The 15948-nt window shown below is 42.4% G+C and overlaps 3 protein-coding genes across 7 annotated transcripts in view; 2 read left to right on the top strand and 1 right to left on the bottom strand.

The window, feature by feature from the left end:
• RAF1 (Raf-1 proto-oncogene, serine/threonine kinase) overlaps window positions 1-3181 on the top strand; it is a 78965-nt gene extending 75784 nt beyond the window's left edge. For 3 of the 4 annotated variants that reach the window (XM_026857259.1, XM_026857257.1, XM_026857260.1), the window contains 2 exons: window positions 721-855; window positions 1883-3181. In XM_026857259.1, the coding sequence (XP_026713060.1) occupies window positions 721-855; window positions 1883-2023 (276 nt within the window). In that variant the 3' untranslated portion in view covers window positions 2024-3181. The other variant, XM_026857258.1, reaches the window with a different exon arrangement.
• Window positions 3039-15731, bottom strand: MKRN2 (makorin ring finger protein 2). 2 transcript variants are annotated; one of them, XM_026857263.1, is made up of 8 exons: window positions 15573-15731; window positions 13800-13978; window positions 12711-13015; window positions 11017-11231; window positions 9358-9468; window positions 7039-7183; window positions 6285-6440; window positions 3039-5402 (listed from the first exon to the last, which is right to left on the bottom strand). In XM_026857263.1, the coding sequence occupies exons 1-7, from the start codon at window positions 15692-15694 to the stop codon at window positions 6297-6299; spliced, it is 1221 nt and encodes a 406-aa protein (XP_026713064.1). In that variant the 5' UTR covers window positions 15695-15731; the 3' UTR covers window positions 3039-5402; window positions 6285-6296. The 2 variants fall into 2 exon arrangements, with proteins under 2 accessions (XP_026713064.1, XP_026713062.1); XM_026857261.1 differs by lacking the exon at window positions 3039-5402 and having other exon boundaries at window positions 5471-6440.
• Window positions 15732-15840: 109 nt separating this feature from the next.
• The window catches only part of MKRN2OS (MKRN2 opposite strand), a 4885-nt gene continuing 4777 nt past the window's right edge, over window positions 15841-15948 (top strand). The window contains exon 1 of the mRNA XM_026857621.1: window positions 15841-15871. Coding sequence (XP_026713422.1) covers window positions 15841-15871 — 31 coding nt within the window. The remainder of the gene's footprint in view (window positions 15872-15948) is intronic.

Genomic DNA, 15948 nt, shown 5'->3' with positions numbered 1-15948 from the left:
CCAGTAAAATGCTCAAACTCACTCACCCCCCTCAACCAACCAAACCTACCACCATTTTACCTGATAATAGTCTTAATCAATACTATATAATCGACTGCTAAGGAAGTCTGATGAAAATCCTAAATGACAACCATATCAATTTGGACTAGAACAGAAAACATCATTTCCAACACTAATAATGTCTCTTTTATTGTTTCTCTCAAAACAAACAAAAAACCAAACCCCATTTCCTTTTTTTGCTGCATCTGTAATGATTAGTTCTGGTGATCTCTTTCAATTTGCTAGCTGTACATCTCCTTTTGCAACATGTCTTACAGAGATACCTGAAAATACAGTTCTACTGATGGATTAAGCTGCTCTGCCAAATTGGCTGGCTGCTCACAGCTGCTCAAAAGGAGGATCATTTGTCATGGTAGCCTTCAGTTGAAGGAAACTGCCGTGTCTTGTCCATGTCATGTGTCTCCTGTCCCATTCGGGTTGCAGTAATTCCCTCACTTGTTGAGTGTTACAAACCACAGCACCGCTCTGGTTTACTCACGCTCTACATTACACAAAAGCAGGGCCATTGTTTCAGTTAACTAGGCTGGACAAATCTGCAAGGCTCTGCCTGTGTGTGTGCCTTTGGGACCTGTGTTTGATCACTCTGGGACACCAAAGCTGTCAACCAGTGAAACTACTTCTGCAGCTTTGGTTTTCTGCTACTTGCTTGTTCTTTTTCAGATTATTTTCATGGTTGGCCGAGGGTATGCTTCTCCAGACCTCAGTAAATTGTACAAGAACTGCCCCAAAGCAATGAAGAGGCTTGTAGCAGATTGTTTGAAGAAAGTTAGGGAAGAACGACCTCTGTTTCCACAAGTAAGTGTGTTTTCTGCATGCAAGTTTCAGAGTATTTTAGTATTTTAGAGTATTTTAGAATATTTAGAGTATTTTAGAGTATTTCAGTATTTTAGAGTATTTTAATAGCCATTAGCACACAAAACATTCTATGCAGATATAAGTTTTGGTTTATATAATGTGTAGCCTGCTTCCTATTTTTGTCTTTGTTCATAGGAGCATTTTTCATAACCCAGGTCCCTTAGGCAGTTTGTCATTCTGGTTGTACATAGTTCCTGTAAAGGTCATTAAAAAATATTATGCATGCAGACTGCAGCAGTGTTAGACTAACACTAGAGCAATTAGCTTTCAACAGCTGACCTGTTTTAGAGATAAGTAAAAAAAACCCTGAAACAATAAAAATCAAATCTATCTTTGTGTTTGCATTTTATTTTAGTGAAGGATTGAGAGAAATGAGAGAGCATTCCTCCTTTCCTTCCCCACAACTGTGAACAAGCAAACAAAATCCACTGGGGGATGTAAATTCATGTAGCAATTTTTGGTATTTTTATAAGGGATACTTGTATTACCTTTTCTTATAGCTATGAGAATGATGAAGGTACTTTCTTATTAAATAGCTTGAATTAAATGTCAGCAGATTTTTGAAAAATAACTTATTGCTGTTACAGTAAGTAGTAACTTCTGTGGTTTAAAAAGTTCTTTCTCAATGTCATTTTGTAAACAGACTGTTAGGCAGAAGATGCAGTTCTTTCCCTGTGATTCTGTTGGAGAATTGCACAGATGCTTGTTGACTGATCACAATGTCTGTGAACTAATGCAAAGTATCCTCCCACCCTCTGAAACTCAGTGAGACTCCTCATAGCAATGAAACTGTGAGGCAGTTTGATTGTTCAGACTGGGGTATTCTGGAGTGTTGTTTTCAGTGCCTCCACATAGTGTATTGTTGCTCTTGAAGATATGCTTAAAGCTGTAATAAATGAAGGTTCAAGACTTAAACAGAAAGAGCTGCTTGTGTAACAAACCACCTAATTTTATGTGTTTCCCTCAGATACTGTCGTCCATTGAATTGTTGCAACATTCTTTACCCAAAATCAACCGGAGTGCTTCTGAACCATCTCTGCATCGCGCCGCCCACACAGAGGACATAAATTCATGCACATTAACATCCACGAGACTACCCGTGTTTTAGGATCGTGCTCCCCTTCCCTTGTTCTCTCCAGTGATGGGAAAGGAACAGAAGTAACAGAAGTTGTGCTTTTAATGCCTCAGTGTACAGGATCAGTGCCAGCAGGATTATCCGCGTCCCAGTTTTAAGAACAAGCTGCTAAGGATTTCTGCAGTTCTTACCCTGCAGGGACACAGCTCCACCTTGCCTTTTTCTACGTTTCTTTTACTGGGATAGTTAACAGACTGTAAATCAAGAGATCTATTACTATTTTTTTAATAGATGCACTTGAGCCTTATTTTTCCCATACACAGAAGCGATGGATGTTTCTTTGGCAGTGTTTCTGGATTGATTTGAATCTGTTGATAAACGTATTTTTTACAGTGAGGAGGGCTTGCCTCGGCGTTTGAGGAGAGATGAGGCATTATGGTGCTCCTTGACTCCCCCTGCCAGAGGCCGCTTCAGGCTGGGGGGGCTGCCTGAAATGGGTATCTGCAAACAACACTGAGGGAAGAGGAAAAAACTTTCTGGGAATCAGCTCCTGCCTAAGAGCTTTCATCAAGCCAATGAATAAGTTAAAATGCTAATTCAACACAAAATAGTTTTGCAATAGTTTTGCACATAGAAGAAAAACTCTTGCAAAAGAATGGAATATATTCTGAATTGTACTGCTCAGAGAAGGAAGCTAGCCAGTCTTGCTATGGTCATCTTCAGTAACTTAAGCAGCTTACTTTGGTACTATTGACTTGTTTCTTGCAGCCCAATGAGGTGGTAAGTGCAGAAAGACAGGCTTTTTTGGCTGAGAAAAGGCTAATTAACATTATCCGTATACTTCTGCAGAATGAGCATAGTCTTCATCCCATCTGAAGCTGTCGTCCAAGAGATGCACTATCAAGAGGAAACTGAGCATATACAGTTTTTCTTGCTGATTTGGGTTTTAATTTTGTTTTTATTGCTCCTGAGAAAATGCATTTATTGTAAGCCAAGGTTCCTCTGATTATCTTATTTTAATAAAATAAATTAAATTTTAGGTTTAAGATTCAATGTCATCATTTAATGTCGTCATCCATAGTTCTGACATGTACATCTCCATTTGAAAAACGCAGAAAATTACATTCTGAACAATGTTTAAAAAGTTGCAAGGATAGGTAATAGCAGTTCAAGTAAAAACACATTTGATGAGACAACCTAGAGGCTTCAAATCACTTCCAGTACAGGATGGTTTTTATTCTACTGTAATAATCTTCCGGCAGCATTTACTTAAGATACCTACGCTGATGTACTACCACGTTATTTACCTGCACCAGTTCTGCTTTGCGTTTTATCTTCTGTGAACTTGTTGCTTACTTAGGTAGAAGGGAACGTTTTGGCTTGGCTGAACTCCACAGAGGACAACCACCAGGTGGTTTAATCTAGGAATTTATTTTTTTAAACAGCATTCTGTTTAAGTATGTTGATTAAGGAAAGAATGGAAGCCAAGTTTCCATTCTTGGAATAGCAGCTTGGGATTTTGTGTCATTCTCTGCCCACACAGACAAGTATGGGGCTCCTGTCTAGTGAGTGAAGAGGCAAGATGTCTGTAACCACTGTTACCATCTCAGTCTAAACAGCTGCCTAAAATGTGTTAGGCAAAATACTTCTGCTGTGAATTTTGACAGCTTGCATGTGTGACCCTTAACTGCCTGTAGTGTCTAAACAGCTTCTCAGTGGCAGCAAGGGAAAACCCCCTAACGCACCTATGAAAGGAAAGAGGAACTTGAAGTACATAAACCAGACACGCACTTAATAAATAGTATCTAGACCTTTTGTCCTCAGAATATTGTATAATGTTACAAGAAGGGTGGAATAGTAATCCTTAGGTGATAATTGAGCATAACCATAAAATGTCCTTGCTAAAAAGTAAATTGAGGGTTGGTGGAAACTGTTCCATAATTCTGCATGATTTTTATTAATAATCTTGGTATTTTAACTGCAACCTTCTCCAAACATAATTTATCTCTCATTTTACCTCCATTATAATAAGTTTAAAAAGGAAAAACAAAGGAGAAATGGTAAACTGCTTTTACTTTAGCTCTAAGATCCAAAAAGAAACCATTAACTCCTCATTTTTAAAACAGGTTATGTGTCTCTTGAAAAATTAAAATTTTTTGATAAATAGGCTTGTTTTGACTAGCACTTGATTTCAAATTAAAGCTGCTGAGTAACAATTTAAAAGGTCCAAGTCTTACTGCTCTTAAATTAAAACTTTGTTTTTTCAGAGCTACCTTTGAAAAACAAGTTATCTTTTTAATTTCAGACTACTGTTACCTGGTTTATGTCATCTTGGGGCAAAGTAAATCAGGAATGTCTTGTTGAAGGTAAAGAACATCTCCTCCCTTAACTTTTTTGGGGTCTATTTTATTACTGAAAATATTCCTCTCTGGAAAAAAAAAATAATAATCATGCAAGACCAGGTACAAACAAGCTTCAGCAGGGAGGTAAGGGCTGTTTAAGTATTTTGGGGTAAAGTATGCCTGGGCAAGTGCTCTTGAACATTAATCTTAGAGTACTAGATCTCTCTTAGTGATGCTTTATTTTCCTCCACCTTTGTAAGCAGTGATGAGGAATTACATTAATAAGACTTCCTAGAGTCAGACTTTAACCGGCACCCTCAGCTGCCAGTTCTGACAAGCGGTGTTAGACTGACAGGCTGAGGCCTGACTTCCCAGGAAGAGTTGTTAAAAATTAACTTCAGGAGGGAAATAGTTGTGGAAAAGTTACATTTCCTAGGTCAGAAGAGAGAGAACAGAATTTGCAATTTGAGGGAAGTGTTGGCTGGCAAAGAGGGGTGTTCTCCCTCTTCTGTTGGAACCTGTACTGAAATGCAGCATTTCCATCCAGAATGTTTCTCAGCTTCAGTTTTGACCCAGAACTGCCACCCAACACTTGAAGCAGATAATCCTGTGGTCGCTCATTTGGCGCCATTTAGAAACATTTGAATCCCAGATTAAGGTTCCTGCTGTTTGCTTTATGAGAGTGACCCAGATCCTAGTTTTTCATCATCAAAGCAGCGCCCTCCATGCTGTGCTGATGTAAGGGGTTTTGCACAAGTGTCTCTAAATACACTTGGCTTCGCAACACAAATAACTTGTGTCGCCTCAACAATGAAGCTTTCTGAAGCGTTAAGCAGCCGAGCAGCCCTTCCAGGGTATGTGCGTTGTCCTCAAGCCATGGGTCTACTTTAGGGTTGTGTACTGAAGGTGCTGGAGAGAACTCTGCTGTACCATGCCGTGGTTTAAAGCTGGTACTGAGCTGCTGTGTCCAGCCACCTTCAGTGTCACTCAGAGGGACCGTATCTGAGCTCTGCCTCTGCTTTCAGTAACAGCATCTGCCAGCTGCAGCTGCTCCCAGCCTCTCCTGGGAGAGGGAAAAGCCTAAGCAGCTACTGGCCACACAGGTCAGAAAACCTTTAGTTAAAACTAAGAGTTTTGGTTTTATCTGAAATTATTTAGTTACTTTCTTTAATTTTGGCTACTTGATTTAACTGAATCAGGGTTTCCCTTCCAGTTAAATACATCTGAACTAATTAAATGGAACAATAACTACGGCTGTTGCAATGACTACGGAAAGTAATTTGTTACTCTCGGGCTCCAGCTTCCAAAATTCAATTTGTGCTGTAAGTTTAAGGGAGCTGTATGTCGCGACTCCAGTGTTGCTCTGCCTGATGCTCTAAGAGACATTTCTTGCCACTACACACTTTAATTATTTCAAAACAAGGGGAGGGACTTGTGCAGTCTTGGAGAGCAGTGTGCAGGCATGGTGTAAGAATACAGCAAACTGTTCTGAACTCTAGGTACTACTTTGAGGTATAATGTATTAGTTCTTAAATCTCCTTTTTAAGGAAGAAAAAGCTACGCTGACCATTATTCCCTGTGGGTTTTTGTAGATGCACATTTAGTTGATTTAGTGAAAAGAAAAAAAAAAGCACCCAAAATAGATTCAGCAACAGTTTTTAGCAGCTTAAGCTTTAAATGGTAAGAGACGAGCTGTATTTACACTACTGCTCAGCTCACAAGACAGCAGATGTTAGGCCCAAGAGGGAGCAAACCCTCTCGGGATTAAGGGATTTTTTCCATGCAATCAATTTAACTTTTAAAATAGATTTTAGTACTGTTACCATACAAAAACGATCTGAAAACTTTACCAGGACTGCACAAGTAAACCACAGGGCACATTCATCCTAACTGTGCTGTAGAAAGTAAAAGCATGGCTAAATAAATAGCTACATTGCTGTAGACAAAAACACCTTTAGTTCTCTTTATTGAGAAGTAGCAGAATCCTCATCGGCCCCGGAAAGGTGCATGAAAAGTTCTCCAAGTTCTGTTACTTCATCGTCCGTGCTGGTCACAGTCCTGCTTTCTCTGTCTTCAATAAAGTCCCACAGACGAACGGAATTGAAGAACTGGAATAGAAGAAAAACTGCCTGAGCATGAACTGGTCACACTTCCACCAAAACATTTTCCCTTATAAGTCTTAGTTCATTTTAAAAAAGGCAGAAGCTGAGATTCAGAAGCTGGGCTTGCCCTAGGATGTACCGGCACCGCCAGTGGTTGTTGTTGAGCACGAAGCACAGCTGCTCTCTGCAGTGCTGCAGTGCGAACACAGGGGGGGTCAGGCTGAAGCAGTAGCCTGCCTGGACCAGTGCAGGTGGCGGCCAGGCCATCGTGAGTTTTTCAGAAGACTTTAACCTTTTCAGTTGGTCTTACTGCCAGCTCTGTGCAGGCACGTGAGGTGAGTTTTTAATGCTGAGTGAAAGCTCTAACAGCAGAATTCCCCTGAAGAAAGGCCTGCCAGGAGAAGGGTTGGTTGAAAAAATGCAACATGAATTTTTGCTCTTAAACGAAAGGTGCCTTTTCCTTTCCCTAGTAACAAACCTTTGCCTCAAGGAAAACTGAGGGGTGCTTGCTTCACTTCTCGGAGGCCCTGCATGGTATGAAACATTAGTACACTTTGCATTCAAAAGGTGGTTTTGGCTACACTTGACCAGAGTACTCCCTTACCCGCACAGTCCCCTCAGAGCTGAGCTGCTTCCTTGGCTTTTCAGGTTCAGCTCGTGTCCCATCTGGATAAGCATGAAGGTAAAGACACTTCCCTCCAAACGGACAAGTTCCTTTCCCTTGTTCAAAGTACTTGCAGGGTTTTTTCCTGATGTAATTAGAAGAGAGTGTTATTGCCTTCAGCTGGCCAGGAACTAGACACAGTTCACACTCCACAGCTGCTTATCCCACCCTTAGCCAGTGCTGCCAAGTACAGCTCCTGGTAACACACCAAGGGCTTTGGTCTCCCATTCCCTCGCTGATAGCAGTCAAAACAGATGGGGAAGGTTATTAAAGGGGATCAAAGAAATACCTGAAAGAACACCAGCGTAAGTAAAAAAAAATTCTAGTATCTCAAAACATGGGAAAGTGAAGGACATTCAAGGAATGTGAGTGATCAGATGCATTTTCATCAGAACGAACAAATCAGTTGCTATTTTTCCAGCACCATTCCTCTCCTGTATTTTCTACCACTACATTTTTATGAACCAGTTCCTCTCATCATCTCCTTTGGAAGTTCTATGACAACAGTTTGTTAATTTAAGCTTCCATCAGCTTTGTTGTTCGGCCAAACTGCTCTAGCTGCATAGCAAGTTTTTATAAAGATGTACAACAGTACTTGGGGACCGGGGGATTGGTGGGTTGTTCTACAATGAGAAACAGCCAAGAGGAAACAACAGAGAAAATGCAATTGAACTTGTAATTGTAATATGCAAATAGTGATGAAACTGGTTCCTAAGACCTAGATACTGTCTATGAAATAGGAACTAAATGGTGAAGAAAGCTAAACAATACCAACCCCCAACCAACCAGCCAAACCCCCCACACCAGGCAGTGCACTAAAAGCAGAATGAATTTGTCCTGGGTTGGAGCTCAAGTGGTCTGTGACTTCAGGTTTCTAGGTCTGACTTTTTTCTTCCTGCGCTGGCATATAAATGGGAATGGATTTGTGCTGGCACAAGCCCTGCACTTAGCTCAGACTCCACTTTATCAGCATTTTTTCATTCCATGCAATAAAGTCCTCAAGTTAAACTGCCAAGAGATCTATCCATAGAATTTCTGTACCAAAGCCGTTTTTATCTACAGCACAGTGTCTTAGCTGAGCACTTAAGCAAAACCCCTTTTGGATTCTCTTCTATAGAGGTTGACAAGAGCCAAACCCAACTTCCAGCACTACTCGACACCTCGATGCCAACAACACCAAAGTGTCCTGCACCTTACTGAGAATACAGCCATTTAAAAACTGCACTAAAAACTGAGCACAGCTTACTACCACCAATTCAAAGTCCTTATGAATTAAAATGAAAAAACAAACCAGCAATAAATAGGCTGTTGAAAACAAACCTTATCTGAAGAATCTCAGTTTAAAGTGATTAATTTTATTCCAGTATTTTGCCTGACTAAGATAAAAGAAGGCAGGATGCTGGATTAAATGTTTAATGGAGCAGTACCACTTTCAACAATTCTTCTGCAGTGTTGTAACAGGACTCGAGAGAGTTAAAGCTTCCCAAGCAGCTGAAGAACTAGTAGCAACAGCTGTGCACAGATATAGGTCAGGCCTATCTTCCTGTGTACTCCAAAGGGCACATCTAAGGTTTGTGCACATCATATAATAAAGCTGCACAACTTGTAGCAAAACACTCATCCCTCACTCAGGTCAAGCACAGCACTGCTTGTTTACCTTAAAAAGAGGGAGCAAGGAGATGAGGAAAGGTATCCCGCTGTTCTACAAACTACACAGCCCTTACATGTTTCAGGCCAGCACAGCTTTGCAAAGCTGCTGTAAAACTACCCATCAGCAGACCTCTGCCAGTGCTCCAAGCACCGGGCAAATTGTTATCCAACAATAAAAGGAATGCAGTCGTGTAGTATTTTCCATTTCCAGGAGACATTACAAAAGCCCTGTGAGTTTTTACCCCATGTTTCAAGAGACTATTACATTTTCCTTCCCCATTTGTTTTCCTCAGTAGCTGACAACTTTCCAGACAGTTATGTCGAAGGGATCAACAGAAAATGCATGAAGCCAATTTTGGGAAATTAACTGAAATAGCTTCCCCATTTCAGAGCACAGTGAGTCTGAATAATTTCTGATCTATCGTTATGCAACAGACCCTTTCATGGCAGTCAGAAAGTTAAATAAAAGTGTTACCAGAGATTAAGAGTTCCCTGTAGAAGGGTTTGTAATTACATGAAGTTTAAAAACGATTAACATTTTGATTAACTAAGTCTTAGCATATCTATCTTAAGGACAATGTAAACAGTGCTTGTTGTTGCTGAACTTACCCCACTCCCTGCTTAAATGCTTCAATCAGCTCATTTTTCTTCTCCTGATCTTCTACCCAATAAGCACTGGGAATGACAAACTCAGATATCACACGGCACTCCGGGCAGGACCTTAGTGGATCAAGACAAAACAGCAATGCTGTTACTTTCCAGGAGTGATACTCCTCAATGTATTTGCCAGGACCAGCAGTGTCCTGAGGGGAAGGGAGATGGTTTGTCACAGCGAAGCAGCAGACCCCTCCTCACACATTAGTACAGCACACGTATACATTTGGTTTTAGTTTCAATTGAAATAATCCAATCCAGCACGCTCGGGGCTCGCACGACCTCGCGTTTGTTTCTAGACTTGAAGAAACGTAACAGGTATTTCCTCAACACGCAGAAATAACCTGCATTTGCTAGTCCCAATACGCATAAATAAACCATAATTATCATGTGAGTACTGCAGCATCCACACAGCCGAGCACCAAATCAGGTGGAAAAAGACAAAGGAAGGTCTCTAAGCCTTTCAAAATGTGATCCAACTTCTACCAGCCATGATAAATTGTGTTCACTTAGTGGTTTTACCAGATGGATTTCTTATGTGAGGAACTAAGAATAAGAATCAAACATGCAACTTCAGGTACCTCAACAAGCCTAGGAAAGGCTTTACTGCCCCCTCCCCATGAGTCCCATAAAACACCTTGTCTCCCTACAGGCAGTGCTTTTAGAACTAAGCCAAGTCCCTCCTCCAGATTATTTTTGCAACAACTGGTATGTTCACCATTATGGAGAAATGTGAAAAACGTTCTTGAAGAACTCGTAGTTAATCCATACTCAAAATGGATTCCAGGGCACTGTTTCTGAAAAAAAAAATATCCTCACAGTCCCTACTGTAGGCAGAGTATCTCAGCACCAGTCCAACAGAAGCTCCAATACTGGTTACGTGCTAACGAGCTAATGTTCGCTTCAATGAAATGTATAATGAAAGTGGTGCAGAAAATCTGTTTTGGCAGAAGACTGAGAATATTTCCCGCTTTTACAAGCATGCTTGTAACTTGAGAGTTTTCAAAGACATGCTCAAAAAGGAAATTGACTTAGTTGGATATTTTAAATTTTCTCATCTGAGAAGGAGCATGGTTGGAATACATTTTTTTACAGAGTTAAAAGTCAAAGGCATTTACTCACAGATAAATGTGTCATCAGTGGGAAATTTAGTTTGAGTAAGCTACAATTTAGAGAAAAATCCAGTAATTAAGCACATACATAAGAAAAAAGGAGTTACTGTTTTTGCACACAGGTTACTGTGAAGGGCACAGGTTAACACAGTCTCAGCTGCTCCTGAGTTCCCACTGTTGACGCAGTGAGGGAGGGTGAAGTTGCAAAGGGCCAAACTCCTCCCAGGCAGGACAGCAGCATGTGAGTAAACTGTTACCAGAGGATACCCGACGTGTCCTACTGGTCTTGAAAGTAGTTCCCATAGCCACACTCCAGCATCCTGGAAGTTGCCAGCAACTGGACCATGATTTTCTGAGCTCAGATCTTACGAATAGCTATGTTAAAATTTACAGCTTCTGAATTCCTTATCACCAGTTTTATTTGTGTATTCAAAGCACACTGGAGAGCCCATCTCACGGGTGGCACAGGCCACAGAGAAGAGACTTGTTAACACCAACTTACTTTATGATTGGATTCTCGAACTGCTTGGCACATCTCCACTGCCGGATGCAAGACAAGCAGTACGTGTGATTGCAGTTGGAAAGGATCCCAAACCTCCTCTCGGATGCTGATGGTTTCTCGTACACCACTTCCATGCAGATACTGCACACCTTGTCCTGACTCGCCTGAAAGGCAAAGGCCTTCTCCATGTCGTGCTCAAACGTCGCCATGCACATCTGTCACAGGAGAGATGTCACTGGTTACTGCAGCCCATCTAACAGCCTGTTCCTTGCAAAACAAAAGTGTCTATGAAAGCAACCTATTACAGGAAAAAGGGATGCTGAATAAGGGTATCATTCCTACCCTCCATCATCATAATTTAATTTTAAGGACATTAAATTCAGTCACGTTATTTCAGCCCTTCAGTGCCCTCTGCGGCTTCAGGAGTATCAGAAGTAAGGCTGCCCAAACACTCGTAATTTACACCTTTCTGTATCTCTGCTGCAGAACAGGAATTGCAAAGGAGAAGCTTCAAACACCTCTAAAAAATGTCTAATTCAGGGTCCAAAGCAGCTGCCACACTCAAGATGTGACTCTGCTTATCCTTAAGGCCACACTCATTCACTGGATACTAAGCTTTACCCTAGCTAAGGATTTAGTCTCTTAGTACAAGCCTTCCTACAGCACTTCTCATCACAGTATCCTGGTAGTGACAGTCAATAACCAATTCACACGCTCACAGCACTACACGGTAAGCTGGTGGTTACACCTGCGTAGTTTTACCTCTTACTTTCCAAAGTTCTCAGGACTTGACAATTAAAATAAATTTAAGACTTTAAATCATAAAAATAGTTTTTAAAGGACAAAAAATACTTCCAGCATTAGTAGCAGCATTTTGACTAGTCACCTTCTGACCCAACACCCAGCTCTGCTCCTGGCAGCTGGCAGCAGCCGTGACAGGACACGGTGCCAGATACCAACAAGCTCCCGGAAGAAGCAAGAACTCGACACCAGCACGTTTTGCAAGCATATGCTGACTGCACAAAAAACGAGGTTCTTAACCCTCTGGATTCTACTCCACACCTCAGTGGTTCAGTAACCACAAACACTACTGGTCTTTCTCCTCTTCTGCCTTGAGAACTCCTGTTCCTGACCACCCTTGACCTAAACCTGAATAGCCAGGCAGAGAAAAGAGCAGCCCCTTAAGCCCACCTTTACCCAACCGATCCCTCACACAGTTCTCCTTCAGCCATCCTACTTCAAGTTCAGCTCCAAAATCTCTATACTCTTCAGTCTGTCCCTACTTGACCCTGCCTCAAAATCAGCCACAGCCAAGAGGAGACATCTGAAGAGCTCACCAGCAGCCCACAGTTCCTCTCCCCCACTGTACAGAGCATACCATCGAGACACTGTGTAAGCTATAAAAGACATCTTCCTGGTAGAGCTGCAGGCAAGTTTCCGATAAGGGTGAAATGGGAAAAAAAAGAAGTTGCTGTAAAAGGCTATCTGCATCATCATCATTATCATTACCAATTAAATGCCAGATGCTTGAGCAGACCACTCTTACAGGCATTTTATAGTTAGATAAATCAAAAAACAAAAGCTCTTTGGGACAACATACTCTTCTACAAAATGTATCTTTAGATTTTAGAGCAAATAAACCAAACCTTGCACTGAGCAAAGCAAGTCTCACACCAATTTCACGTTAATATTACCATCTCGTGAACCTTCCTCTGTTCCTGATCAAAAGGGTGAAGCACTTGCAACCCACATATCTCACACACGTCTCCGTGGAGGTAGAGACAGCGCTCCCCAAAGTGGCACGCTCCTGCGGCAGCGTAGGGACACAGCTGCTCCCCGTCAGCACAGGAGCTTCCAGCCACCGCATCTTCCAGTCCGCTGCAAATTGCTTCCAAATACGAGTGGGGCTTCATTTCTAGGTTATCATTTTGGTCACTGCAACACACCACATCGCTTGTGGCACTGGGTTTCTGCTTCTCATCATTCAAGCCACACAGATCTTAGGAAACAGAAACACAGTATGAACCATATGTGACACTGCACAAAACCTGCACAAGAAGCTCCATATACTTTCCTTCCAATGACTGCCATTAAAAAAAAGTTTTCTTCTCAATGAAATCTCATCTCTAAGCCCCTTTTGCTCACAAAGCACAAGAATTTTTGCAACCTACCTACTGAAAAGTTTGATTTCAAGATTTCTTCAGCTGTTTTCTGTTTACAAATAAGCTAAAAAAAAATCTTCTTTCAGATTAGGGCAACTGGCCCATTCAGTGCAATGGTGAGAACAGGTGGGAACGGCGTGCAGGCGGCAGCGGGGCTCAGCTCCTCTGCCCTGCCCAGCAGGCACAGACACATCTCTCTGTCCTTGCGTTCCTTAGGGTTGCACAATCCTCCACTGAGCACATGCCAGGTACGCTGGCACAAAGCAGCCAGGCTTCTCACCATTTCAAATGCCCTCAACGTTGAGAACAAAATGCACAAAATTATCTGAGGGGCTGAGATATTTTAACCAAAAAACCCACATCAAAACAGAAAACCACCCTCAAAAATCCCCCCAAACAAAAATCATCCTTCTGGGAACACCTGGCTAAAAGCCAGTCAGCTAGACAGGGTCATTAAGGGGTAGTGACAGGCACAAGTGCTTCCAGGAAAGAAGCCTTGGTGGGTAGGAAGTCTGACTGCACCACCCCAGCTGTCCACAAAACTCAAGCAATTAAAGGAGAAAAACTACCTAAGTCCTATCAAGCATCGAGGAGGATGAGTAGAGCCCCGCTCCCACTCACTTCTGTCCCTGAGCACTAGTGTTTTCTTCTCCCTCTTGCCGGTCTCATGCAGTTTGCTCCTGATAAGGGGTGCGCTGTGCTCGGGGGGGTGGCGAGGGTTGTGCACCGCTGCTGAGGAGAGGGGAGGCGGCGCAGGGGCTGCTGCACCCCCCGGTGCAGGCAGTCTGATGTGATCATACCTGCAAAAGGAACAAAGACAAAACAAGTGTTACAAAGCCTGAACTTGGCACAGTGGCAGTGAATATATAAACAAAACTGAATAGCTATTTTTTTTCTTTTTTTAAAGGATTGCTCTGACAAGTTGACTGAACTGCTCAGTCTCTTTCAAAGCCAGACTAAGAGGTTTTTCAGTCTCAAAAAATGGATGCCTTTGAAAGCACCCCGATATTTTCTTCTCCAAAGATGTCCAGCACAGCTGAAAGAACATAATTCACGGGCATATTAAATTAGATCTTCGTCATCGCCTCACACAAACAGGTTTTCTGGCTTCCCCCCTGCAAGCAGCAACACTTAAGACTTTATGCTCCCATACCACAGGAGAAGATGCAATATTTGCATACAGGATAGGAAAGGACTCAAAACATCCAGTAAAAGCTACAGAAATACCCTCCAGCAGCAGAGCAGAAGCAGACAAGGCAGTGGAGAGCCTGGTTCCGTAAAACCATGGACGCACCCAAATGCTACAGTATTTCAGATGGGAACAAAAATATTTTCCATGCCTGTTTCTGGTCCTGTACTTAGGACCTGTAGATGCCCACAGACATAACATACGTGTGCATCACTTATGTGCATCAAGTGCCCCAAACTCCAGCAAAACAGCTAGAGTAAAACAGGAACATACTTTGCAGCCATTATTATGGTCCAGTCAGAGTATGACATGGTCCCCATGAATAACACGGCCGTCAGCAACATTACACACCACCAATTCAACGTCAGCAGCTAATGGAGGCTGCAGAAATCATTGATGTTCAATCTCCTGATCCGAGTTTGGTACCATGGACTAAGCAAAGGAAAGGAAAGGTAACTAAGCCATTGCAACCTCAGCAAGGCCATGAGATCCCCCTGTTGCTGTCAGATGAAGGTACAAACACAGGCTTCTTATCTGTGACCACAATCTTTCCATTACAGAGCCACTGGCTGCCCTGTGGCACAGCCCTGATGGAATGTATCGATGTTAACTAACGCATAGTGTTTACTAGAGCATTTCTCAAGGACTTTTAACCAGAAGACTTCAGGAAAAGATGTGGTACCACTCAGCTTTCCCACCAAACCTCGGGGAGCACAAGAACACTTTGCTCTAGGACAGACCTTAAAGTCCTTGAAATTGTGCATTAGAATCTGCATGAAGGAGGCTACGAGCTACATCAGGAGCATGGAGCGAAGCACTGCTGAAATGCTGGCGCTTCCAGCCACTTCAGTAATGCAGAAAGCAAACTGTGCTGCCAAATGCTACTTCATGTGAAGTGGCAGGCTGTTTTTGAATTTAATAGGTCGCCCTATAGTAAGAACCAGATAAAAAACATATGTGAAACCTAAGATTTAATTTCTACAGAATAAAATAACTGCTGAAGCCAAGACAGAGTAAAACTATTATATTGGATCTATACGCTGGTTTTAGTACTGGAAGAAAAAGTCCCTATTTAATATATTATTTCATTCACCTTGTCATCTTATCTTTTCTTGATCTTTTATTCTCTGGGGTTTAAAGTTGGCTGCATGTGGTTATTACCAGTTCTCCTGAACTCACTATTCCAAAAAGAGACGGGTCTTTACCTGCACCGAGCTCCATAGGCACACTGTCCCTTCTGGTAATACTTGCAGATAGTAGATGACTTGCTTGTAGATAAATCATGTGAGAACAGACACTTACTTCCCTCCCGACACACTCCTTGCATATAGTACCTGGGGGAGAAGTAGTTCTGGTCAGAGAAGTCTGGTTTGTAAACACGAGCATAAGAACGGTTTTACTGCCCAGAGGAAACTTCGAAAAGCGTTTCCATCCAAACCCGGCCTCGCTGCTTAGGCAGAACAAGGCTCCGCCATGAGGAGGCCTCGCACGAGGGAGCGCGGCAGTTCTCGGCACCCACAGCCCCAGCTGGGGGTGGTGGCCGCCGCCGCCCTCCTCCTCCCCTCCTTCCCTCCTCCCCCT

The sequence above is a fragment of the Athene cunicularia genome, assembly GCF_003259725.1.
Source record: "Athene cunicularia isolate RWA chromosome 12 unlocalized genomic scaffold, athCun1 chr12_part1, whole genome shotgun sequence".
Classification (NCBI taxonomy): Eukaryota; Metazoa; Chordata; class Aves; order Strigiformes; family Strigidae; genus Athene; species Athene cunicularia.
The sequence above is the reverse complement of the archived record's forward strand: the minus strand, read 5'-3'. Positions and strand labels throughout refer to the sequence as shown.

Coding starts and splice junctions, on each gene's coding strand:
- MKRN2 (XM_026857263.1), bottom strand. CDS start 15,694: ATGCAAGGAGTGTGTCGGGAGGGAAGTAAGTGTCTGTTCTCACATGAT. Junction 13,016..13,799: donor ACTAGTGCTCAGGGACAGAA/GTGAGTGGGAGC, acceptor CTGTTTCCTAAG/ATCTGTGTGGCTTGAATGAT. Junction 6,441..7,038: donor GCTCTGAGGGGACTGTGCGG/GTAAGGGAGTAC, acceptor CTTCTATTCCAG/TTCTTCAATTCCGTTCGTCT.